The following is a 26,408-nucleotide window of genomic DNA, read 5'->3' as shown; positions in this document are numbered from 1 at the left end:
AGATTGGGAACTAAGTAGTCTCTCTGCCTCGTCGTTTGCTTCGGCTTGGAGTTTCCGTTTCTGTATAAACATGTCAGAAGACAATTGATCAAAAAAATTTGAATGGCATGCTGAAGAACATAGCAGAAGGTGGAAGAGAAAAAGGAAAATTGCTTTGACATATAGGGACATGCCTCTTCGAGATTCTCGAGCTCCATGATTTGTTGTATCTGCTCAGCAATGGTTTCCTATAGAAAAAGAAAATTGTCAATCACATTACTTGTATGCTTGCTAAATGCAGAAAAGATATACGTAGACTGGTGCTCACTGCATTGCTTGCTGCTTCGCAGCTAGAACATCAGAGTCCATTTCCACTTCGATTTCGATCATTGAAGAGATCTGATGAGTAAAGGTACCACATATGTTATTCCGATACAATCCATAATGAATGAACATAAAGAAGAGTTGTCAAGGTTTCAATAATAAAAAGACCTACTCTTGCATAACTATCAATGAGTTCAATCCTTCCCCTGAGCGAGTTCTCCAAGCCTTCACGCACCCTTTTGATTCTACTTCTTCGGGCACTGAAAATAGATCACAAAGAAAATATTGTCCCGCTGTACTGAAAATAAATGATGATGGAAAGATGTTTAACTAAAGACCAGAAGGCATAAAATCTGTTAATAACACAGTAATTAATTTGTAAAGAGTTTCACCGATAAGAAGGTTCTCTTACAGCAAAAATTTTGTTCACCAATTGGCACATGCGAGCCAGCATCCACACCTACACCGTAAAAGGAACAAAGCTTCTTGAATAAAACATCAAGCCACCTTAGGATGAACTGATTTAGAAAAACACTATTGACTAATTATTGATTGAGAAGTGTGATCTATCTAACATATTTGGAAAAATAACTTCTTCCAACTTACAACTAGAAGATTAACAGATAGTCCAATCAAGCTCATACTTAGTTCCACACTATGCAGTTCAATTATAACCGTGAAAGAAAAATCATGTCATCATTCAATTTATAGAGAATCAGTCGTACGATCAAATTTAATGACCATCTTTGCAGATGCTCATTTCAAGTTGTTTAGCAGCACTGCTAGTTTTCAAAATGATAATGTGAAGTTGATGAGATGTTGTTTCAGGAATGCCAGGGTGAGAGAAACAAAGAGTTCCATGCACCTTGTGGCCTAAGTCGAAAATCTGAATACCAGGATGCCTAAGTGATGATCTAACTAGAAAAATAGTAGACTATGTGCGGTTGCCATGTCTAGATCGTACCTCTTTTTCAGCAGCTTCTTTTAAGTCCCGGATGCGAGACTGCAGTATGTCATACTGAGATAAAAGCTGCTGTTTGATAGCTGTTGTTTCCACCGATCTTTGAGGAAGCTGTCACCATCGATAACAGAATGAGTATTCATTTATTCTCCCCAAGAAACTTCTTTTCACCTGGCAGTATCCATAGAAATACTGGACTCAGATTCAGAACTGTATTAAATTATCCTCGTTGCCATGAGCAAGAAATAATACCTTACATCACTGAGGTGATACAATCAGGTAATTTTTAGCATTCAAACCAGAAACGTAGAGACTTAATGGTGTGAGAATAGGGATGGTAGATGGGTATAATTTCGTGGATTTCATACCGTACCAGCTCCAATTGGGGTGGGGATGGGTATTAGTTTAGTGGGTAGTGGGCGGGTACAGAGGTAAAAAGTCATACCCGCCGTGGGCAGTGGGTAGGTGATGGGTTTGAGACATTACTTGCCCCGCAAATGCCCGTCCCGTGTCCGCCCGCCCACTATCTATTCACCATATAAATTTTAGATCATTATAAATTTAGGCATAATTTCAAAGATTATTGTATAAATCTTGAGATTTTATAGGACATAACTTGTAATTTAACCAAATGTTAGGGCATAAACATTTTTAGAAGTGAATACCGCGATTTATGTAATCTGTGAGGTTGTTATCATGCATAAATTGAGATAACCTTGAAATTCATGGAGAGAGAGAGAGTTAGAGAGAGAGAGTTAGAGAGAGAGATAGAGTGTCAGAGAGGGAGTGGGTAACAATTTGAGTAAGAGGGTAACTTGGAGAACAGTAAAGGAAATTTTTCAACAACAGGGGAGTGTTCTGCGCGTTTACATTCTGAGCAGTTCTTCTAAGCCAAATTATAGAAACCATACGTTTGCTTTCGTTCAGTTTGCAAAGGAAGATGGGCTGAAGAAGGCGATAACAAATGTCAATGGGATTTGGATAGATGGAAAGAAAGTTTCGGTAGGAGTAGCTAAATACCAGAAGCAGAGGCTCAGTCAAGCTGTTAGTAGTAACGTCAGAAGAGAAGAAGATAAGTTGAAGAAGGGAATGACTCGGAGAAGAAGTGGTGGATCTGAGTTTTTCAATCATTTGAGGGATGACAGATCATATAAGGATGCGTTAGTATCTTATGATGGGCGGAGGGAAGTTCCGGTGAGTAAAGAGCCAAGGGAGGGTCATCCAGGAAAGGAAGCAGGTCTGAGGAATTTGTGGGAGATGCATATTCACTCAGATGATTATGAGTGGGTGAAAAGATCATTAACAGGGATTATCAAATCCCATTTTGAATTGGAGTTCGTAGTGAAGGGGTTGGCCAGTGAAGGGAGCTAAATGGGGTTATTCATGGAATTCTTGTATCTTAACCTTTGGCTCGAAGGAAGAGTTTGAGGAGGCATGGTTGAACAGAAAGGAGGAATGTTCTTTTGGTTTGATTGGCTCGACCCACTTATGAGTATGGATGGTGTCCCGATGGCTTTTTGTTCGGTGGAATTGGTTGGAGTCCCCTTGCTATGTTGGAATGTTCCTTTTCTGGAAAAGCTTGTTTCAAGGTGGGGGAAACTGGTGTGTATTCATGAGTCGACGGTTAGAAGAGAAGATCTGGCGATGGCAAGGGCACTGTTGAGGGTGGCCAGTCCTTATGATATTCAGGAATCTGTTACATTGGGCTCGTATGAGAGATCCTTTAAGGTGAAAATTAATGTGGGATCGGTTAGTACAAAACAGGATAACTCTTCAATAGCAAATTTTACGGTGGCCGATGATGGTGAGTTCAGAGATGAAGCTTCATCGGAGGAGAAAGAAGATAGGTGTTCAGGCGGGGTAGGTAGCTCAAAGTTGCTAGCTGAGGATTCTAGGGACACAATAGACAGATGGTTGGTAGGGGATGTTCGTACAACAGTGGTAGGCTGCAGTGAAAGTCAACATTTAATGTTGCAGGTTGGAGAAGGTCAACCTAGTGGAGGAAAGTTGTCAGATTTTTCAGATGAAGATTTGAATTTTAAAGGGGATTACTGGGGTCTTGGTTTAAGGAATGATATCTTCTTTGAAAGGGAGAAAGCCCAATCAAAAGAGTTGAGTGAGCCCAATTCAAAAACATTGATATTTCCCCTGCTGGGCCAGCTGTTAATTTAATTAAATTGGGCTATGGTCATTATAAGGAGTCTCAGGGGGAAATATTAGGAGTTCAGCAGCATCATGGTTCGGCTGAAACAAATACGCAGAATGTGGATAATGTTCCGTCAGACTTAATCCCAATTTCGATTCCTAGTGGGGTCATTGACTGAGGGACTTCAAAAAAGTCAAAGGATGAAAGGTTAAAGGAAGTAACAGTCCAGGATAATGAAGATAGTAGAGTGGAGGCAACAGAGGTGGTAAAGGAAGCAAGGCTAGTTCATATGGGTAGTAACCAAGGGTTAGGATTATATAAAGACTCTCTTGTAAATGGTTTAAGGAGTCGGAGTCCTTTAGATAATTTGTCTAGAAGTCTACATATAAGGAATGCATCGATAGGAAGGTGGAATGGAGGCTCTATCTCTAGAGTGTATAAAAGAACTAGAGACAGAAAGGTGTGGTTTAACCCGAGCAGGGAAGAAGGAGCATTGCAATCTTTGGAGATGACTGATCATAACAGGATTATAATTGAGCCTATGGCGAGTAATCAATCTCTTCCTGATATTGTGGAGGGAAGATCCATGGGAGTGGAGGAGGTAGGTGGTTCTAGGCACATTTCTGCAAAGGTTAGGAGTGTAAAAGATGTTGTAACAGATTGTCAGTCTGGTCCAGTGGTTAGGGTGGACAAAAGAAGGAAGAGAAGGCTTCTGATCAGGGAAGCTCTGGATGTGGTCAGTCTCCATACTGCACCATCTTCAAATTTCTCGGTATTTTTGGAGGAGGCTTTGGCAACATGGGAAGTCAGTAGAATTTTGGGGATTACATTCAAAGAGAGGAAGAAGGCCTTGGAAAAAATTATAAATTTTGAGAAAGGATTGGATGAAAGCAGGGTAAGGTTGGACTCGGGGGAATAGACTTTTGTCTACTTTTTTGCTCTGAGGCTTTGGTTTAACAACAGTCTTCATGATAAAGTTAAAGATTATTTCATGGAATGTAAGAGGTTTTGGTAAGAAGGAAAAATAAAGAGCTTTAGCAACTATGGTCAGGAAGCACAAACCGTGCATCCTCCTTATTCAAGAAACAAAGTTAGTAAATTGTTCTCAGACTCTTAGGAGAAGGATAGGTGGTAGTATTCTGAATGGAGGAATGTTTGTTCTAGCAGTGGGGTCTGCAAGGGGTTTAATGGTTATGTGGAATGATAAGGATTTTGAAGTTCTCAATAGTCACTTAAGTGGTCGATTCATAGCAGTTTTTGGGAAGTTAAGAACACAAGTGAAGAGTGCGTGATTATTAATGTGTATGGTCCTTCCATTGATTCGGAAAAGGCTGAAATTTTCAGGGAACTGTTGGATTTCGTTGCTGCTCAAACCGTGTTAGTCTGCATGGGGGGGATTTTAATGTGTACCTTGATCCGATAGAGAAGTTGGGAAAGTCTCAAAATTGGCTCTCTATTGATATTCTGTGAAATTTCTTGAACCAAACTAACTTGATTCATCTTCCTATGGTAGGGGGAAAGTTTACATGGTGTAATAATAGAGAAGCTTCTACTTGGGTCAGACTTGATAGGTTTCTAATTTCTGGGAATTTTCTGATCTGTTTTCTGAATATTGTGCAGAGCATGTTACCTAGGTCTTTATCAGATCACAATCCCATTGCATTGGAGGAAAAATCTATAGATTGGGGCCCTAAATCGTTGATGCCGGACAGAATAGTGATTATCTTGCAGGCGCTCTAACAAATGATTCACAAGAGAAAATTCGCCCCAAAAAACCATAGAAAAAAGTCTCTAGGGTTTAATAAAATATTATAAAATCAAACAATGCCCAAAATCAGTCCACAAGCCGGACTGTTATAGCAAAAAATCGTCTTTATTCGAATTTTGCCAAAATAGCAAAATCCCGAAAATCACTCTAAATTGAAATTCGAAATAAAATAAGCAATCTCCAAAAATCCGACCTAAATCGAATTTAAAATGTCTTATTAATTGACAATTGAAATATTATCATAAATAGTAAAAAATATCTAAATCTAGTGATTCAGAGGGGAAAACGGCAGAATTTGAGGTTGAAAAAAAGGTCACATGGAGCGTGCGCGTCGAAAAGAGTTTTTCGGATTGGGGTCTTCTGCGCGATTCTGACACCTGTAGCCAAAGTTATGGCCAAAAGACTGAAACATACTCAAAACGACCCCAATGAGAAACATGTCACAATCAATTCCCGCCTTTGCGCTGATCTGCCAATTCATGGTATCTCAGCGCCATCAAGGTGCAATCTGACAGCTCAACATCATCTGTCTCGGATCCCCTTGCATCAACCATTCAGATTTTTTAATTATCTATTAGTGGAGGAAGGTTTTGAGGATTTGGTTAAATCGTCCTTGGATAATTTGCGGGTGAGTAAGAGAAAAAGGGGTATCTTCAGTTTTTTACGAAGAACCAAAAAATCCATCAGAAACTGGTATGGCAGAAAGTTTCATGGGATTTCTGAGTCAATTACAGAATTAGAATTGAAGATTAATGATCTTGAAATTAAGCACAAAGTGGTGTTATCTCCCAACAGGCGTGGGATCAACTGTTACAGTTCAGATCGAACCTTTGGAGGTTGTATAGAATTGAAGAAAGTATTTGGTTCCAGAAATCAAGGGCTAGATGGATCAAAGATGGGGACAGAAACACAAAATTCTTTCATTTGTCTGCGTTAAACAAGAGTAAAAGAAATGAAATTTCAAGTTTGAAGTTTAATGGCTCTGATGTATCTGATCCGCAATTGATTAAGTTGCATATTGCGGATTATTTTAAGGAAGCCTATAATTCTAAGTTAACTTTGGAAGTGGTTGATTTATCTATGGATTTTGCAAAGTTGACAGTGGACCAATCTTCAAAACTTGAGTATTTTTCAGAAAATGAAATATGGCAAGCGATAGCTTCATCGGACAGTTCTAAAGCACCTGGCCTGGATGGCTTCACCATGAGTTTTTTAAAAAAATGTTGGCCTAGCTTAAAGGAGCAGGTTATGAAATTTTTTCAGGATTTCTACTATGGTAGGGTATGGGAACATGGGGTGAATCATGTGTTTATTACGCTCATTCTGAAGAAACTTAATCCGGATAATGTGGAGGACTTTAGACCAATTAGTCTTGTGGGCAGTCTATATAAGATCCTTTCTAAAGTGTTATCCAAGAGATTGAGTTGTTGTGTTGGAGATATCATAAGTCGGTCTCAATATGCATTCATACCGGGGAGACAACTGTTGGACTGCGCTTTTATCGCGAATGAAGGAATTAATTATTGGAGAAAACAAGGGTTGCAAGGGGTTGTTTTAAAAGTCGACTTTCGGAGAGCTTATGATACTGTGGAATGGCCAATTTTATTTAGAGCAATGTCAGAGATGGGTTTAGGCTACAGATGGTCCTCGTGGATTTCTCAGTGCCTTTCGACAGCCTCGATTTCGATTCTAGTTAATGGGTCTCCTTCGGAAGAGTTTTCTATGGCCAAGGGTTTACGACAGGGTTGTAGTCTCTCGCCGCTCTTGTTTAACATAGTTGGTGATATACTCCATTTGATGTTATCCAAAGCAGTCGAAAAGTATTGTTCCAAGGTTTTGTTATTGGGAGAGCTGAAAATTCTACTACATTGTCTCACCTACAGTTTGCGGACGACCTGATCATTTTTTGCCAAGCAAATATAACTCAATCAAGAATGTCATAAGAGTGCTGAGGATTTTAGTGTTATGGCGGGTTTGCATCTAAATTTGGTGAAGAGTAAGTTGTTTGGAATTAACATGGAGGATGAAGTATTAGCAGATTGGGCATCGCAAGTGGGCTGTTCAGTAGGTTATTTTCCAACAGAGTATTTGGGTCTTCCTCTGGGTGCTAAGAGAAATTCAGAGGCTTTATGGGATCCAGTTTTTAGGAATTTTAGTGCTAAACTTGTTGGTTGGAAAGCTTTATGTCTGTCATTGGCCGGTATGACAGTATTATTGAAGTCGGTGCTAACTTCTTTACCAATTTTTTTTCTTATCTCTATTTAAAATGCCTTGCAAAGTTGGTAATAAGTTAAATTCGTTAATGGCTAATTTTCTATGGGGTGACAAAGAGGAAAAGAGGAGAATTCATTGGGTGAATTGGAGTACGGTTTGTAGGCCATTGAATGGAGGCGGTTTAGGTGTCCAAGATTTGAATCTCACCAATCGGGCTCTATTGGGTAAGTGGGTGTGAAAATTAGCCAATGACAAAAATTCCCTATGGAAAAGAGTGTTGTGCAGCGAACACAAGGTTAGTTGCAATAATATGTCTATTAGGGAGGTCACTTATCCGCATTCTTCTTGGATTTTGAGAGGAATTGCTAATAATTACTTGAATGATTCGGTAGGAGATTGTTTTAGATCAAATTCGAAGTTGAAAGTGGGAAATGGAAAGTCCATTTCTTTTTGGAATGATGCATGGGCTAATGAGACTTCTTTAAAATTTCTTTTCCCTAGAATTTTTGTGCTCTCTCCTATTAAATAGGGGAAGATCGTAGATTTTGGAAGCTTTGAACCGAGCGGTTGGGTGTGGAATGTCGAAACTAGAAGGAATTTGTGTGATTGGGAATTGGACCAATGGATGGATTTGATGTCTAAACTGAACGATATCCAATTTTCAGAGCTGGTGGAAGATTCTTTATCGTGGTCTGCTAGTGGAGATGGTCTATATTCGGTCAAATCTTGCAGAAATACTCTTGCCAGTGAGTTGGGGGGTAGTGCTTTGTGGATAGAAGGGGTTTGGATGGGTCTTGCTCCACCTCGGGTGGAAGCTTTCCTTTGGCAGCTCGCACATCAGAAAGTAGCAGTCAAAGCTGAGTTGGTTAAGCGAGGTATACCCCTAGGAGATGATATTTTGTGTCCCTTGTGTAAGAAACAGGAGGAATCAGTGCAACATTTATTTATTTCTTGTTATGTTGTTTGGGAATTATGGAACAAAATAGCTAGTTTTTGGTACATATCGTTGGTGTTATCACAAGATCCTCCTTCGCTTCTTTGTTCATGGGGTGAGTTGAGGGTGAACTCGATGATTTGGAAATTTATCCCGGGAGTAATCTTTTGGTCAATCTGGAAAGTTAGGAATGCAATGGTTTTTGAAGGATCTCTTCTTGACAGAATGTCGTTGTTCTTCATTGTTAGATTCAGGCTTACTAAATGGTTCCTAGCCAAATTTCCTAAAATAACTATTCAGGAGGATGTATTGATTGGTAATCCATCCCTTTCAGATGGATTTTCACTATTGAAAGCTTAAGATCGTCATGTCTTAAGATGGATTCCCCCCCGGTAGATTTCCTAAAGATGAATGTCGACGGAGCTGTTAGGCTTGATGGTTCGGGTGGAGGAATTGGAGGTATAATAAGAGATTGGAATAGTTGTACCCTTTTGACTTTTTCAGAGAATGTTGGTCAAGGAACTCCTCCACTTGCTGAATTAAAAGCTATAAAAAGAGGTATTGAAATTTTTTTGTCTTCATGTTGAGAGTCTATTGGTAGGTTGATCGTTGAGAGTGATTGTTCGTCGGTAGTGGATTGGATTCATTCCGCGGTTCTGGCCCCAGTTTTTTTATCGCATCTAGTTTATCAGATTTCTACTCTTATCATGGGAATGGTTCATTCAGTGAGGTTAATTCCAAGGGCGTGCAATGGAGAGGCAGACAGTTTAGCAAAGAAAGGGATAGGTTGACTGTGTGAGATGATTATTATGGCAGTTGGAGTGTTTAAGTATTATGTACTGGATTTTAGTGTAATTGTTAAATCTTATGTAAACTTTCAGTATCAATAAAAGTTCTAAGGCACTCTTTTCCTCCTTCCGCTGATTAAAGAGCTTATTCTAAAGCTCCATTAATCAAGAAGGGGGTTTTTAACGAGGCCTTCCTTTCTTATAAAAAAGAAAGGTTGTTATCATGCACGTATAGGTGGGTACAAGCAGGTATAGGTGGGTATAGGTAGGTACGAGATGGATGGTGGGTATCCAGTTGGGTAGTGGGTGTGAGGGTGGATTTAAGAATGTACCCACATAGGCGGGTATGGATTTGAAAATTATATTAGCCGTGGGTGGTGAATAGTTAATGGATACAAAAATATTAGATGGATACGGTGATGAAGGAAGGAGTATTCACACCTGCCCGTCCATTTGTCATCCCTATGTGAGAAACATATAGGTAAATTATAGCCTTAATAATGGGTTGGAAGCTCAATTATAACAAGGTTTTATGGTTTTGCAGGCATAACGGTGGAACTAAAGCAAGCCAAGACCATGGTTTACCTGATTTAATTGCGGAAAAATCACAGCATTTAAAGTTGCTCCAACAGCAAGGGTCTCTACAGCAGCCACAGAAAGCAATTTTGGTAAGCTCAGGTCTATTATCCCTGACGCAGCATCTCCCGCAGCCAGAACAGTGAGAAGTGGAATGATAAACTGAGGCTTAAATATGGATATGTTTCCATCTTTTGCAGGGGCTCGTAGTAATTGTGGTTCCCGACCATCTTTGTGGTTTGTCAGGCACATCGGTTCCCCAGGGTAAAAGTTAGGTGCCTTAGGACTAAACTTGAAGGGTCCTACCTCTCTATAAACATTTGAAGGAGCAGCACAAGCAATCGTTACCCTTTCTCCTTGTGCAGGTCCTTGTGCAGGAAGATCAACTGTTTCAGCAGCAAATCTGTGCGTACGGGCCAGACCAGAAGGGGTTTGTACCTAAAATGTCGATGAAGGTGGAACTAATCAAATAAGGTCCAAAGGGGTTTATGTAAGAGAGTTGACAGAAAGTCACTAAAAGTGTTAAATCATATACAGAGGGTTAATATTTAGTTTCCATAATAAGAACATTGTGGAAAAAAAATCCTTTCACCGCTGATGAGATAAATAATAAGAACACATAGCACATTGAATTATACAAAAACCAAGTTTTCAATCCAAAAATGATATTGTCAAATCAGAAAACTGAATGACTAAACAAGGTAGTAAATGCGTACCAGAATAGAGTGAACAGCAGAAGGAACTCTTTGCTTGAAATATCTGCAGAGATTTTAGCCCCCTTTTCCATGCTGGAATCTCCATGCTGCGTTCGGCAGGAGGAGTTCCTTAGAAAAAGTGAATATACCAGCATCAACACCATACACGAACATAGTGTATTATCATCAACACATATTAATTAGTGCATTCATGATTGCGTATGCAATGCAAATTTCAGAAAGTTAAAAGAAAGTGTATCCAACACAGGTAAGTTCAACTTTATTCCTTATCGCAGCTTGCTATCGCTGACTTCTGTTTATCCTTCTCTTCATGTTTCCTCTTTTAAATTTAGCCGGGACTTACGTTTCTGTCTATAAACAGAGATTTTCACGCAGGGAGGATTACTTCAAATTACAGACGCGCATATGAAGACAACATATGAAAATTGTTCAACTATTTCAACTATGTATTTATTGACTATTTATCCATGCATTGTATTTTATCTTTATTTTTAATTTTCTTACTGCCGGAGGTCTTCCACGGAAGCTGCTCTCAACCTGGCGTTGGGGGCAGCCTACTACCCCACCTCCCCTTTACTCCATTGCATATGGGAATAGGGTTTTGTTGTTGTTGTTGTTGTTGGCATAGTTGTTGGACATGAGTATTTCAACAGAAAAAAAAATGAAATGTCTGAATTGCATAGACCAAAACTATCCAGTAAAAGCACTCGACCTTTATTAAAGTCATTTTCAAAGTACTCAAAGAGTGCACTAAACTTTCATGGCTGAGATATGAATACAAACAAAGCTTAAAGCTGAATGCCATGGCAGATAAAAACTTTCGTGGTTCGGAACATAAGGTTCAAACACAAGTCTGGAAAAATCAAATTTACATCTTCTAGGGAAAAGTCAAACATCCCAGAAAGTAAAATATAAAGAAACAAACCAACTTGATTTCTTCTGAATCGACACTCACTATGTTTCCAGAAACTAGCTCATACTTGTAGCGACATTTGGCGCAACATACAATCTGCAAAAATGTATAAATATAGAAAGCAAAATCTTGAGACAATATATGCATAAAGGTTCAAAACCATGCAATTACAACCTAAATGTAGTGGCCGTGGTAGCACTCTTAACAAGCATCAAATCCTGCGATTTGCAAATAAAGAACATTCAATATACCAGCACCAAAAACTAAAATGTATTTTTACTTGAATTCCAAGTTGTGGTTGAGCAACACCAACAGCTATGGAACAATTGGGACACCTTACATCTTTCCCAAAAGGTACATTTGATAAGAGAAACAAAATGACTCAGAAGGTTTTTCCAATCAAAATGATCAAAAGGAACATTTTTTAAGGCTAAAGAAGTTCAAAGTCCATACCTCCTCACTAGGAGAAACTCCAACTCGGCAAACATCATCGATTATTCTAAGAGCATCAGAGACCCTAACCAATGCTGCCAATCCCTGAACTAATGTAGTGTAAATCCCAACATCGGGTCTTGACCATTTCCACCTAACAACCAATGCCTCAGTCTCACTCACACTTATAACCAAAAAAAATGAATAACTACAAGAGAGATTTTTTTAATGTTTGAAGGTCAACCGGAAAAGATTTAAAAAAATGAAGACATGTGTCGAAGCTGGAACGCATGGCATAGAAAACAGACAAAGCCAAGTCAGCATTGTTACGATCAAGTGCGGCGTTTATTATCAGACGACAGTCAGAAACACTCACAACGCCGCCGTTTAGTTGACCGCTGCTTTCACTCTGGTTCTGAGCGATCATTTGGAGTCCTTCTTCGGAATCTTTAGTAGCCGAGACTCTGCTCAGTAACGTCTCGTCTAAAACGGAGGTTTCTTCGACGACGCCGTCTGATTGGTTTTCTTTCACGGAAGCTATGGGTTTGAAAGGTTTAGAATTTGAGAGAAGAAATGGGATTGGAGCGTATAAGGAGAGACGAGAGAGTGGAGTCGTTTTGGGAAAAGTCGGGTAGTTCAGTGTTTGGAGGAGAAAAGCGTGAGAGCCATGGTGAATAAGCTAAGCTCAGACTCATTTTTCGTATGCTTCGCTCTCTTTTTATGTTTGCTTGCTTAGTTTAAAGGGATTTTAAACATTCTTTTTTGGGTTGGGTATCACTGTATCACTTTGGAGGACGGATTGAGATGAGGAATGTAAGGTTCAGACTGCAAATGGATTCATTTGTTTTTTGCTGTTAATGTTCTTTGATAGATTTCCAGCCGTTGATACGGTATTTTATAGAAGGAACTGCCATGGTCATTGACGATGACCATAATAAATAAAAAAATATGATAATGGATGATGGAAAAACAAAATTGGAGGTGCGGGGAATCGAACCCCGTGCCTCTCGCATGCGAAGCGAGCGCTCTACCATATGAGCTACACCCCCAAGTCGTTAACAGATTATAAATTACAATTAATAAATTTACTAGTCTACAGCCTTTTGCTTCTTTTGGAAGAACATGTATATAGTAAAGGGGTACTCACGAGTCACGAGCCATACCATTTAGACGTTATGAAAACAAGAGACGTAATTAGAATTTTTTAGGTGCAATTAATATAAAATATTTGATGCAATTAACTATATAATGCATTTGACAAAATAAATTGTTTTGATGAAGAATTACATTCTTGGGGGTAACATCAGTTTATGGATTGTTCAGAACACTGCACTTGCTTAATAGCATTTTTTTTCCTCCACGGTATGTCAAATAGCTTATTCTAGCTAGCTAGGAGCAGACAGCTTTGAATTTCAGCTAACCTTATGGTTTTCTTAAATACATTCTCCAATCATCATAGTTAATCTGAAGCACACCACCATATCTATGATAGAGATTCATACATGTCCGCTCAATGTTACATTTGTTACTTGTACTCGAGCCTCCCAGTTGCACTATCAATTTTTACATAGAACCATACAACCATTTCTCTGCGTTGCTTGTATAGCTAACCAATTCTTGTGGCTTGAACCACAAGTTGGTTTCATCCTTGGCAGTCTCAGGACCATCACTCCCATGAATTATATTTCTGCGCACCAAAAGAAGAGCTGAATTTAATATACGCGATGAAGAAGTTAGCATATGTAAAATCGACATTAAAAACGGAAGCTTATACCTTCCCACAACCACTGCTAGATCACCTCCGATGGTGCCAGGCTCTGATTTCTGAGGATCTGTTGCTCCTATGAGTTTCCGGCCATATTTGATCACTCCCTCTCCTTCCCAGAACTTAGTGTGGATGAAGTTGACTTAGCTTAGTTAGGTTTGAAGCAAATACAACACGAAGGTGACGTATCTAGTTTCTGTTTACCATGGCAAGAACAGGGCCAGAGCTGAGGAATTCGCACAGGCCATTGAAGAAGGGTCTTTCCTTCAAGTCATCATATAATTTTTCTGGGAAAACTCCATTGATGGCCACAAGCTTGAACCCCTTGCGCTCAGAACGAGATATGATTTCCGAAATCTGGAAAAGAATAAGATGATGACTAATGAGAAGACATCTTAAGTTGGTGTTAAAGATTTGATGAATCCCATTCTCACCAGCCCTCTTTGTACTCCATCTGGCTTGATTGCAATGAAGGTGCGTTCCATCTGATTGAACAAAAAATGGTAAATTATACAGAGAACAGAATGGGAAAAAATGAACAGCCTACACGATTAAAAATAGAGTATTAGTGACACAATTGAAGCATGTAAGTTACGAAAATGATGAAAACACAAACATTCAGGGGTTGGGTTAAGGGGGGAAAGAGTGTGGAATTCATCCACAAAGATTACAATCAGTAAGCCAAGCATCTACGCTGCTAATACTCTTCATTCTGTTTTAGAATTAATTCCAAGAGTAAAAGTAGGTAGCACAATCAACTATGGGGAACCAGCTGTGAAGCCATTGCAGTAGATGGACACGGAATAGAGAGAGAGAGTGCATAGGCAAGAATAAGAAAAGGCAGCAGAATCAAATTAGATCACTACTGCAATACATGATTTTAGCAAGTGCACATTCATTATTCAGGGAATTGAGCACAATGTTGGGAGAAATTTATGGAAGATGGCAAGTCTAAAATGCATCACAATAAAGCATTTCCTCCCTACTGTGCCAATGCAAAGTATAATTTTTGTTGGAGAGGTCCAGGACGCCACAATGCTAAAACTTGGGCAAGGGGCTAGGCTCCTCTTCCTTCACCATATCAATTTTGTTTTACAAGCATGATCCAAATAACAGAAAGTACTACTCCAAATGAAAATAGAGGCATGCATCCGAATCAGATCACATAATTAACAAAACAGAGAACCGGGAAAAAAAGTTAAAAGTCATCCAAACCTGCCATTGGAAGAGCAAGAACTCCTGAAAGCCATGCTCTTGATGCATTAGCAGATGCAGTCCTTGCATGAGCCGTAGCTAAAAGAGGAACTTTACCGCTAAGCGAAACTGCAGCAGCAGCAGCTACAGCTACAGCTCGCCCTTCTACAGACCATAATATGATAGTTAAATTAAATAGCTTAAACCAGAAATGATCATGTGCAACAGTCTTAATATACGGATAAAAAAGTATTACCGGTTTTGCTATTATTTAAATAATAAAATTGGTAAAAAAATTACAGGAAACGTTATTATTTCTATCTAAAATATTAATGTTTTTTAATATTTCTAGTAAAGTATTCAACAATAATAAAACCGATAGAAAAAATGACAAAACCACACTGATATTTTAGGTAGAAATAATAATATTTTAGGTAAATTTTTACCGATTTTATTATTTAAATAATAATAAAACCGATAACACTTTTTTAACCGTATATGCACTATAGAACTTGTCGGACGTTCACGTTGTGTGACTACGGATATTTGTTTGTTTCTTTTCTGATTTGAGATCTGTAATATAATAAAAAAATAATAATAATATCTTAAATTAAAATATTATTAAAAGTTGATTAAGTAAAAATGCATAAGAGGTCCCTATATTTTTTTAAAAATTAATATGACACTCATATTATTATTTTTCTTAATGTGGCTTTAACTCAGAAAATAAATCTAATATGATTACCAACTTTTTTTAACATTAACTATTACGATGCTGACGTGATAATCCACGGTAGTTGATAATGTGACAAATGACATGATAAATGTGTTAAATTGATAACTCAAACATGACAGATAAACTGTCATGTTAGCACCGTGAACTATCACACCAGCAATATAACGATGAACAAAGGAAAATGTTAATCAAATGGTCACATTAGGTTTGTTTTATGAGTTGGAAGATCACATTGAGAAAAAAATGATATAAAGCCATGTTAATTTTTTAAGTACAGAACTTTTATGCCCTTTTGCCTTTTTAAAATTTAAACATATGTTTAATATGATTTCATGTGATAATAGTATTAATTTTAAAATTTATAAGTTTTATTATTTTAGTTTTAGTTTAAAATAACTTATTCAATTTATTTTTTATATTTTAAATTTATTAATTTAATTATTTTCTATGATATTATTAAATAAAGGTGATATAATATATTAGGAGATGAATAAACATTTTAAAAAAATAATAAAAATTAAATTAATATAATTTTAAAATGCTAATAATTAAATTTATAAAATTAATTTTGAATTAGGATAAATTTGATAGAATATATACGTTTTAAGGACTAATTTTTTATTATATTAGATCAATATCATGATTTCATCTAATATTTAACTTGTTAGTAATTGTTTGTACTAATATTTTAATTGAATAATTAAATTATAACTTATAGAAATAAAATAACTCTTTTGTAATCAAATTAATAATTGAGTGATATAATACGTATTTTATCGTAATAATAAATATACTATTATTGTTGTTGTTTCTGTTGATGTGCGGCTGAGATTTGATTGGACTAGGGCTGACGTCACTTTTCTTTGTTCCGCGGTGTGGTTGGGTTGGGTTGGGTTTGGCCAATAAACGCTCTATCCCAACTTGTAATATTAAAAAATATTAGATAAATTATAATCATGATCAATTAATTATACGATATATTCTAATTTACATAACACACTTTTAATCTTATCAATCACACCACTTAACTATTTAAACGATATTAATCAGATTATTGGTAAGGATATTTCTAATCCATAAAGAATCAGGTTTGATTCCCCCATAAACCATCTTTCTTTATTTTATTTTCCTTTGATCAATAAGTGATATATGTAACCATCTGATTTTTTTCATCGAATTAAATAAATTAAAATTAAAAAAATTACTAATCAGATGGCGTCACATGTCACAACAATTCATATCACCATATGATTGCAACATTAAATTATGAAATTAAATTAAAATTAATATTAAATTAATAAAATATATAAATTATAAAGACAATCTATAAGTATATTAATTTTATTAATTTCCATATCATATATACATATAATGTTAATAACATGTTACTTTATTAAAATCATTTAAATAATTTAGTTAATAAAATTAAAAATTAAATTATTACCCAATAATTAAGTTGTGACGAATATAATTTACCAGAAAAATATACAAAATGCTGTGGGCACATTACATAAAAGTAGAATCATATTCATATCACTCACAATAACTTTGTAATGATAAATGTCATCTTCTTCATCAAAAACCTTAGCTGTCTTGGGAAACTAAACAAATGAAAAGGACAATGATAAAGCAGATCTACTTAACTCTTTTGTCAATATTTATTTCCCAAACTACCTGCTGCAAAATCTTCTTTCTATAATATATTATTATATATTATATATTGGGTATTCCCGTTATAAGGGGTCTTTTGATCCGTATTGTCTGTTCATTTGGGGCTTAATCGCAAGAAAAGAATTTTGGAGAGTTGTCTTCTCACAGGGCAAAAGCAGTCAATAAAGCTCTAAAAGTACTATGTTTGGAAACCTTAGCATGCAAAGCTAGTTTATTACAATAAACCCAGGAATCAAACTTCTAATGAATACCAACTCTAAGACAAGTGCTGCTTTATTGGAAATGCCAATCCTATGTACATCAACAAAACAACTGTTAGTGGGATCCCAGTCCCAGTAAAATTCAATGTAAGCTGAGTTCAATGTGCTACATCTAATCTATGTTACACGGACTAGGGGCGAGTATTGAATATATGTATTTGCCCAGCATATTTGGAGGATCCCATACACATGATTGAACCGGACATAGATACTTCAAGGGGAACAAGGAATATGGATAACATGATTTCTGTTTGACCTCTATCCCAATTCCCAAGTTACTGTTAACAAGAGATCCCAATTCCCAAGTTAATGTTAACAAGAGAACTCGTAAATGATATTACGAACCGTTTGGGACTTTAACATCAGAACCCAACTTGCAGTCTGTCTGCAGAGCCGATAACCAGGTGTCCACCTAGGAAAAGAGAACACAATTGTATGAATATGTATTGAAGTTCTATTGTACTTGTCCAGAATTCAACTATGCTCCAAGGGTTTCTTTGATCCTACTTAAAGTCGGTGAAAACAATTTGGAAGGGTTCTCACAAATCACAATCTTCACAACCATCTATAGTCTCCATACTATGAACAAACATGATACGAATCTAAGGGCAACTAGTAAATTTATTTGCTTGCATGAACATATGTTTAATTCTAAAGAAATAAGAACATTTGGCATCAGATCAAAATTCATATATTTTACTAGCTTAAGTGCCAAAGACTGTCACGCAAGTTTTTCTGGTTTCCTCCAATAATTAATTAGCATATCTTCCAACAATTAAGAAAAAGTAAAATGAAGAATTGACATTGATTTGAGATAGAGCGAACTGAAATCTTATTACTACATGTGCTTGGCCGTACTTTACAAAATAACACAAAACTGGAGCAAGAAAAATTTATGAGTTTAGAATGGCACAAATAAATATTGTACTTGTATATATATATATATATTATGTAAGCAAAAACAAGGTATACCTGTACTTTAGAAACATGTGAACACTCGTAACGCAGTCCTTGACAAGTTAAGATATAAAAGGCATATTGTGTCCCTTCATCTTCTCTTACAAAGCTTGGCAGAGAACCTACTTCAACAACATGAGACAAAAGTGTGGAATCTTGAGGGCTCAAATCTGCAAAGTAAGAAGTTGATCAGCAAGTAATGTTCATAATCCACTAGCCTGTGCTATATTTACATTCGACCAGCCTATTTGCATGAATCCTTCATTGTTAGTGGTGATGCTTGACCAAGTTGAGCTAAGAGAATCTTAAAAGACATTATTTGAAACTTTGTGCTCATCAAAGCAGAGAACAATTTAAAACTTGATCACCTTGAATTTGAAATTTCAGCTACTTCTGAAAGGATTTTTTGTCACTTTCCATATTACACCAACCATGTACCATCATGCATCACTGAATCCAGATGCAATTCATAATAGTAAAAGAACAAAAAAGGAGAATACACCAAAGGCTAATCACCTGTGGAGGATAAATAGAAGAATATGCATTGGCCATGAAGAACAACAAATCTAGGAAGCCAGTCATCATATCAATATCATCAACAGGAGCAGGTTCCCCAGGTAAAGCTGTCCACCTCTGTGAATGAAAGATTCATAGAAATATCATTACCCATAACAGTAGCTGTGCATGCAGAGAGGATGCAGTAAGATAGCAAGATGAGCATATTCATACTGTTCGGATGTACAAATAGCCAGAAAGACGCGCAGACCGCAAAATTTCATCGATATGTTCCAACCTGCATATAGCAGAAACATCAATAAAAGAAATGTAGAAATATTGTGTCTAAATCTCAATAGTACACCAATGCTTCTAGGTATGGCGGACATACAATCTCAGGAAAAAAAGAAACCCATAAGTAAACATAGAAAAACCAATGGTTCAGAGACCATTATTTGCTAGGAGAACATCACATAACTTTCAGTTTAAGAAACAATAATTTTGCAATTCTAGAATCAAGTATAACTCTTTCTTATACTAAATCATTATGGAGAGAAATATATAGCTCGTGGATTAAAAGTCAAGATTCAACTCTTCCTTACTGAGCTTTCAAGTAAGCTTCTCTCTCTTCTATATCGGCCAGTTCTGATCTTAGTGATTCCAACTCTGCAGCAGTCAACTGAATCTGTATATGAACATAAAAATTCAGGTGAGCAATGTGCAACTATTAATAAAACCAAATGGCAAGATTCAAAGAGCATATGAACCTTTTCCTGACCATCAGCATCACTCCATGGCAAGCCACGTAAACTGAACAGATTCAACATGGATGCAGCCTTTCTAAATTTTCGCCGAGACCATAAACTGCTACGGGACCTATCCTAAAGCAGAACCAAAAGACATAGTGATAAGATGAACTAGAAATCCTTAGTCTCTTCTCTTTTTGACCTTCAGAAGGTAATACCTCAAAGAATTTCCGGTACTTGATTGTGAATCAGTTGAACTTCTGTTTGAAGAGAGTCACCCCTGGGAGGAGTTGAGACTTGAAAATGATCTGGAATCACCTTTATACTCCCAAAACCGTCATCCATAAAGTTACATTCACTGTAGGATGATTTACAAACTTATTATCAATAAACCAAAAATAGCAGTCAGACTAATACCGTATAACGGAACTTAAGATGTTAGAACAAGCTTCTAAGTCCAAGAAAGGGGATAGAGTATGTGCTTTAATCACTGGCTTATTCAGAAAGCTTTACAACCCGGGGAAATATTCTAGAGAAGCAGATATGAGAAGAATGAGTCCAAATGGTAAGAAAATTAATTTCCAACCCAGAATTCGATTTCTTTCAGAAGAAAACTATAAGTTCTTTCAGAAGTATACAACTAGCTAATCTCTAGAATACAACAAGATGTTTACATATGTGAAAATTCATGACATTTAGGGAATATATCAACCCCAATTATGCACCAGAAGCACCACAGAAAAAAACAGACCTAAAAATCAAAATAATAGTCATCAGTTAGACTTCATATAACTAAAAGTGTTCATATTCATAGCTCTATAGTTTCCTAAGTCCTAACGAGAAATTAATCAGCCAATATAATAATTAACAGGTAGATGGTTTCATCAACAGGAAATAGTCAAACCATTGAATTTCCATTAATTCTATGCATAAATACCGAAATTGGATCCATTAAACCATAACTAACTGCTCAAACAACTAGAAGAAATACGATTCCCATGAAGAGGAAAAAGAAAACAAGTGAAAACCCATGATCAACAACTAAAAGGAAAAGCTAGCCAAAAGAAGAAACCTAATAAGAACAAAATCCCCATTAATCTAAATCCGGTCAAAATAAGTGAATAGCCTAGGTTCTGCAGAGCTTACAGAAACAGTTGATCTCGTGAATCGTGTCAGCAGCAAGGGCAGAAGAAAAGGGAACAAATTCGACAATGATTTGATTAACAGATCGGCCTTTCCTTTTTTATATATTTACCGGTGGAAGAAGACTGTGGGTAGAAGAAAGCTAGGGGAAAAGGACTATGTGTTCCACCAATAATGTTTCGATTTTCGACCACTTTCCTTCCTAACCATCTCCGGTCTGTCGAGCTGTTTATTCGAGTTTTCTTACTCCTATCAGGAAAAGACAATCATACCCCCAGTGTTTATTAAATAAATAGGCTAAACTAGTCAGATGGTCAGCCAACTATTAGCTGCTATCAATTTAATCACTGATTTAGAAAAACTTTTATTTCATTCCCTCATTAAATCCACATTTAATTTGGTACGTCAACTTAAATAAAACAATGATATATATCATGAATCTTATTCTTAAAATTTAAATTCAAGCTTTTTCATGTTAAAATTATTTTGTTTTCAATCATGTAACAATTCTATTGCTTTGATGTAGCAGTCATGCATTTGAGGTTTACTCAAAAGGAACCTTTTTGAAAGTTTACCTTTCCTTCATTTTGTTGTTAAATTGATAGATCTATAAAGGTTGAGTGATCATTCGAGTAATTTATCTAAACAAATAAATAGAATCATAGTGTTGTAAGATAAGGTGGGGTTAGATTAGGATAATGCGGAACATATGTCCCAATCCGTATGATTATGAATCCATGGACCATTGTCGCCTAGTGTATTGCACATTTGGCATTAACTTTAAGTTAATTAATTAACTGTTCATTTTCTCTTTTTGAGAAGTCATTCTCATAATTAGAGTAAAGTATATAAATGGTCATTGATTATAAGATAATATTTTATTGAGTCCTTTAGTTATGAAAAGTTATAAAATGATCATTCGACTGCATGGAGTTGTTTTGTTAAATCCATCGACTGTTAAAAGTTAAAAAATGATCACTCGACTATTTATTATGTTCTAAATTCGTCATTTTCATTAAAATTTTAACAATCATTTGGGTTGGACGTTAACATGTTGACTGAGATATGATAATCATTTAAGATTATAAAATTATATTTTATCGTATATCAGCCAGGTTAGCGTATAACTCAGACTGTCATTTTAACAAAAAAATGATGAGTTTAGAACATAATGAATAGTTGGGTAATCATTTTATAACTTTTAATAGTTGAAAGACTCAACAAAACAACTTCATATAATTAAGGGATCATTTTATAACTTTTAATAATCAATAGACTCATAAAGTATTAAATATATAGTTTACCCTAAATATAATGATCAAGTGTTGTTGGCCACATGTGATTGTCTAATAAGCGATAATTAAGGCTTGTGTATCCCGTCTCCTGGAGGAATAAGTAATTACTCACCCAACATTAAATTATTGGCCATTAGGCCATTTAAGCACCAACCTTTTACCTCATTTTTACTCAACGGATTTTAGAGTTGGTTAAAACGAGGGTTTAATGGCAGCTCAGCCTATCAAACTCTCATGTATGAATTGTGTGCAGTTTTTAAAGCTCAGATTGGAATCATGGGCAATGATACTTCAGGCCATTATGTCATTACAAAATCGAAGTTCCCACATAGTCGGAGGAAGGGGAAGATTAAGAGTCCATGAAATTATCTTCCCTGTTGAAACTTGATCCGATGAACAGAAACAGCCACCCAACTGCCAAAAGTGTGCCAAAAAGGACCTAGAAGGTGTGTAGCAAGCTAAAACAGAGGACAAAAAATCGAATATAAGAATCATTCTGCCAGTATGATTATGTATGACAATATATCGGTTTTAAGCACTTAGCTTGAATGAAACATTTCTAACAACAGAAGACAAGAACAAAGAGACACATCATACAAACAGTTTGACCAACTTAAGATACAGTGCTGATTCATGCACATGACCAGACCCCGTAGAAAACTAGCAACATTTCTTAATTCTTATTGACCAAGCAGAGATAACTAAACAGGGATTGGGCGGGGCCATCCCCCAAAAATGGGTTTAAACACTTATTAGGTTTGATAAGTTTGAAGTTAGGCAATTTGACCCTCTCTATATTTAATCCTAGTTCCGTATCGATTTTATATGCATTTATTTCGGCTTCATAGCATAAAGTCCACATGCACTAAATTCCCTGTTGAATGGATCTCTTAAACAAGTCAGGTTAGTGATACTAAGATGTGCAATGCAGTTAACATATACCCAAAATTTTCATTTTCCTTGAAGCATTCGTGTTAATTCTATGTGCTCGACAGTCGACACAGATACGAGGCCTGATGTTCCAAAGATATAAAACAACTCCAGGTAACATAGGTTAGCATAAATGTTCAATACAGAAAACATTAAAATAATGACAAAAAGGAGCGGTTTGCATACCAAAATAGCCTTCATTTCCTCCTTGGAAACAGGTATTGTTTTGGGTTGAAGAGAAGCTTTGCCCCCAACAGTTGCAGGAGCCTTAGAACTGGAGAAGAAAGTTAGATCACCATCACCTCCAGTTTTGCTACCAGCTCGAGACTGCAATCCAGTTTCTGCAAAATCTTAAAAAAGAGTTGAGTTGGAATTCAATTCTATCTTAAGATTCTCGTGATTATGGAGGATCTAGCTACAAGAGAATTAAGAATGCCATTCTTTATTTTTAAGAAGAGTAATAGTATTTTTCTCTGATTCTTATGGCTTAATCTTAAGGCTCATAATTAGTTATGTCAACACAATATATAATTATATTTAAAGATTTGAACCAACATGTTGGTTCAAGTAATAAGCAGTTTGATATCGCTTAAACATGTCTCGAATTTGAGTCTTTGTGTATAGACAGAAAATCCCCGCTAGGAGACTCATTCACCAAAATCAGTTGTGCGACCCGGGTTGATCCAGACTAATCAGTATGAAGCCTGTTGAATGATGATTGTTAGCTGATGTGTACGGTTAGTTGTATAGTTAAGGAAGTTGTTAGGAGCGGTTGTTAGTTGGTTAGCTGTTGAGCAATTATAAGGGCTGTTGTAAACTCTTGTATATAAGGAGTATTATAGGTCAATAAATGATATGCATTCTCAATCAATATTGTGTTGTTATAGTTGTATTCTCACAAGGTATCAATCGCCATAAGTTCCTGGAGTTTTGTGTTTCTTGTTGTGTAACTCAGAGAGTGCTTGTTAAGTGTTGAAGGTGGTTGATGGATAGTTCGGTATGGTGTTCTTGGTCAAGTAGCGAATCTTTATGTCGTTCTTGTTCTTTTTCTACTGAATGTTCTAATTCAATGTTCATTATTAAGAAAATCAATGTGGTACTCGATGAAACAAATTTCTTGTTGTGGAAACAACAAGTTTTACTTATTGTTCGCAGTCATACACTTGAGCGTCTTCTTACCAGTGCTATGCAGTCTCCACCGGAGATGATTGTTGATGAAGATGGCAGTCTGGTTCCCAATGATGCTTATAATGATTTTGTAGCCCAAGACAGTGCATTAGCATCATGGTTATTGTCTACCATTAGTCCACATCTTCTATCTCAATTTATGGGAGGTGAGACAGCTGCATCGATTTGGGCTACGGTGTTGCAATACTTTGCAACTAGGTCTTCAACCTCGGTGATGAGTCTACATTGTAAACTTCAGTCCCTCAAGAAAGGAGAAGACATCATGCAGATTTATATTGTTAAAGTTAAAGAAATTTACGATGCTTTGGCTTCAAGTAGAAGCCCGATTCCTCTAGTAGGGCATATTGCTAGCATCTTGAAAGGGCTACCGCGTGAATACCAACCGTTTATGGTTGTCATTACGTCGAGTGGTGACATGTTGCCCTTAAATAAGGTCTGTACCATGCTAATAGATGCAGAGACGCAAATCGCTGGTTTTACAGCTCAAGAAGAAACGGTGGTGGCAGCGACTCATGTTGCTCGTGGGACTGGTCTAGGTGATTACTCCAAGCGGTCTTATTCAAGCTATGATAGAGATCATATGACTGCTGCTCGGTCTGGTGGTCGAGTAGGTCGAGGACTAGGCAGACCGCGTATTCAATGCCAGCTTTGTGGTAAAATTGGGCACTTAGTTGATCGGTGTTGGCATCGTTATAATGAATCATTTCATATTGTTAGTAACGATCAATCGAGGTATGATGAAGAATCTGCTCAGGCTCACACTGCTACTTTTGATAAGTGTGCATGTATGTGTTCTTCGAAGGGGTCTCGATCATGTTCTTCGAAGGGGTCTCGATCACATGCTTCATCGAGTGTTGATGTGTCAATGGCTGAACAAGAACAGTGGGTCATTGACTCTAGAGCCACTCACCATGTTACATCGGACTCAGATGTTGTAACTCGCAAAACTGTTTGCAGTAGTCCAGGTAAGCTAGTTGTGGTTAATGGTGCCTTATTACCTGTTGATTTGGTTGGAAGTACGCTCATGAAGTCTGGTTCTAGAGTACTATTAGTTAATGATTTACTTCATGTACCTGGCATAACACAAAACCTATTGTCTGTGTCCAAGTTTGCTAGGGACAACAATGTGGTGTTTGAATTCTATGCACAAGGTTATTGTGTTCGTGATGCAATTAATGGAGAGGTGCTTCTTCAAAGAAGAACGCAAGGACTTTATGTGTTCCCTAGTACTACTATGACAAGTGTTTGTAGAAATGCATGTGTAAATGTTGCTAAGGCTAGTGATGTTTACAGCCTTTGGCGTAGAAGGTTAGGGCATGCAAAGCATGATACTGTTGCTAGTGTATGCAAATCCATTGATGTACAAATTAATAAAAATGTGAATGAAATTTGTGAAGCATGTTGCATTGGAAAAAGCCATAAGTTTCTCTTCTGCTATTCCAAGATTATCTATATTGAACCTTTCCAACTTGTGTATATTGACATATGAGAACCAGCTCATGTAGCTTCAAATGGCTATCACTATTACTTGTCATTTGTTGATGCGTACTCAAGACACACTTGGGTCTATTTTTTGAAAGATCGATCGCAGGCAATAAACACGTTTAAGGTGTTTCAGCAAATGATTGCAACTCAATTTGGCCTAGTTGTGAAGGATGTGCAAAGCGACTGGAGTGAGAGTATCGAAGTCTGTCGGCTGTGTTGTTAAAAGAAGGGATTGCCCATCGTGTTGCCTGTCCCCATACATCCAAACAGAATGGTGTGGTCGAGAGGAAACATCGACACATCATTGAGCTCGCCTTGGTTTTGTTAGCACAAGCTGTTATGCCCTTGCGTTATTGGTACTATGTAGATGTTACTGCATTATTTTTTATTAATCGACTTCCTACTAAGGTTTTGGATGGATTGTCACCTTATGAGAAATTTCTCAGCAAGAAGCCAGATTATGCTTTCATGAAAGTCTTTGGGTGTAAATGCTTTTCTCACTTGAGGTTGTTTCAACAGCACAAACTTGAATTTCGTTCTCAACCGTATATATTCCTTGGTTATAGTCCTCAGCACAAAGGCTATATGTGTTTAGCAGCTAGTGGCAAGATATATGTTTCCATACATGTTATCTTTGATGAGTTTACCTTTCCATTTGCAACGGTTGAAGGGTTGAGTAATACATCTTCATCTAATAAACAAAGGTCTGTAGAACTTGAAGTTGTTGCTGACATGAGGCAATTTCAAATCAACATGGCTGGTGCAGGTCAAGGAACGGCTCCTGATGATATG

At 36.9% G+C, this 26,408-nt stretch overlaps 1 protein-coding gene, 1 non-coding gene and 1 pseudogene across 2 annotated transcripts; all 3 read right to left on the bottom strand.

Annotated features, from left to right (window-relative positions):
* Window positions 1–732: 732 nt before the first annotated feature.
* LOC120186911 lies at window positions 733–12,548 on the bottom strand. Its single transcript, XM_039190741.1, has 7 exons — window positions 12,024–12,548; window positions 11,773–11,938; window positions 11,336–11,415; window positions 10,407–10,514; window positions 9,700–10,128; window positions 1,268–1,435; window positions 733–763 (listed from the first exon to the last, which is right to left on the bottom strand). The coding sequence occupies exons 1-5, from the start codon at window positions 12,176–12,178 to the stop codon at window positions 10,035–10,037; spliced, it is 603 nt and encodes a 200-aa protein (XP_039046672.1). The 5' UTR covers window positions 12,179–12,548; the 3' UTR covers window positions 733–763; window positions 1,268–1,435; window positions 9,700–10,034.
* Window positions 12,549–12,727: 179 nt separating this feature from the next.
* On the bottom strand, window positions 12,728–12,800 carry TRNAA-CGC. The gene has a single exon. It is a non-coding gene; the product is annotated as a tRNA-Ala (tRNA).
* Window positions 12,801–13,314: 514 nt separating this feature from the next.
* Window positions 13,315–19,828, bottom strand: LOC120186957 (annotated as a pseudogene).
* Between the last annotated feature and the right edge of the window lie 6,580 nt (window positions 19,829–26,408).

Source organism: Hibiscus syriacus, unplaced genomic scaffold, assembly GCF_006381635.1.
Source record: "Hibiscus syriacus cultivar Baekdansim isolate YM2019G1 unplaced genomic scaffold, ASM638163v2 tig00113721_pilon, whole genome shotgun sequence".
NCBI classification, from domain to species: domain Eukaryota; kingdom Viridiplantae; phylum Streptophyta; class Magnoliopsida; order Malvales; family Malvaceae; genus Hibiscus; species Hibiscus syriacus.
Note: the sequence above shows the minus strand (reverse complement) of the source record. Positions and strands in the feature narration are given on the sequence as shown.

Excerpts from the sequence above, each read along its gene's own strand:
- LOC120186911 (XM_039190741.1), bottom strand. The coding sequence starts at position 12,178 with ATGATCGCTCAGAACCAGAGTGAAAGCAGCGGTCAACTAAACGGCGGC. Across the intron at positions 11,939-12,023 it reads ATGCGTTCCAGCTTCGACAC|AAGTGTGAGTGAGACTGAGG; the intron begins ATGTCTTCATTT and ends TTTTTTGGTTAT. Across the intron at positions 11,416-11,772 it reads GAGTTTCTCCTAGTGAGGAG|ATTGTATGTTGCGCCAAATG; the intron begins GTATGGACTTTG and ends ACATTTTTGCAG.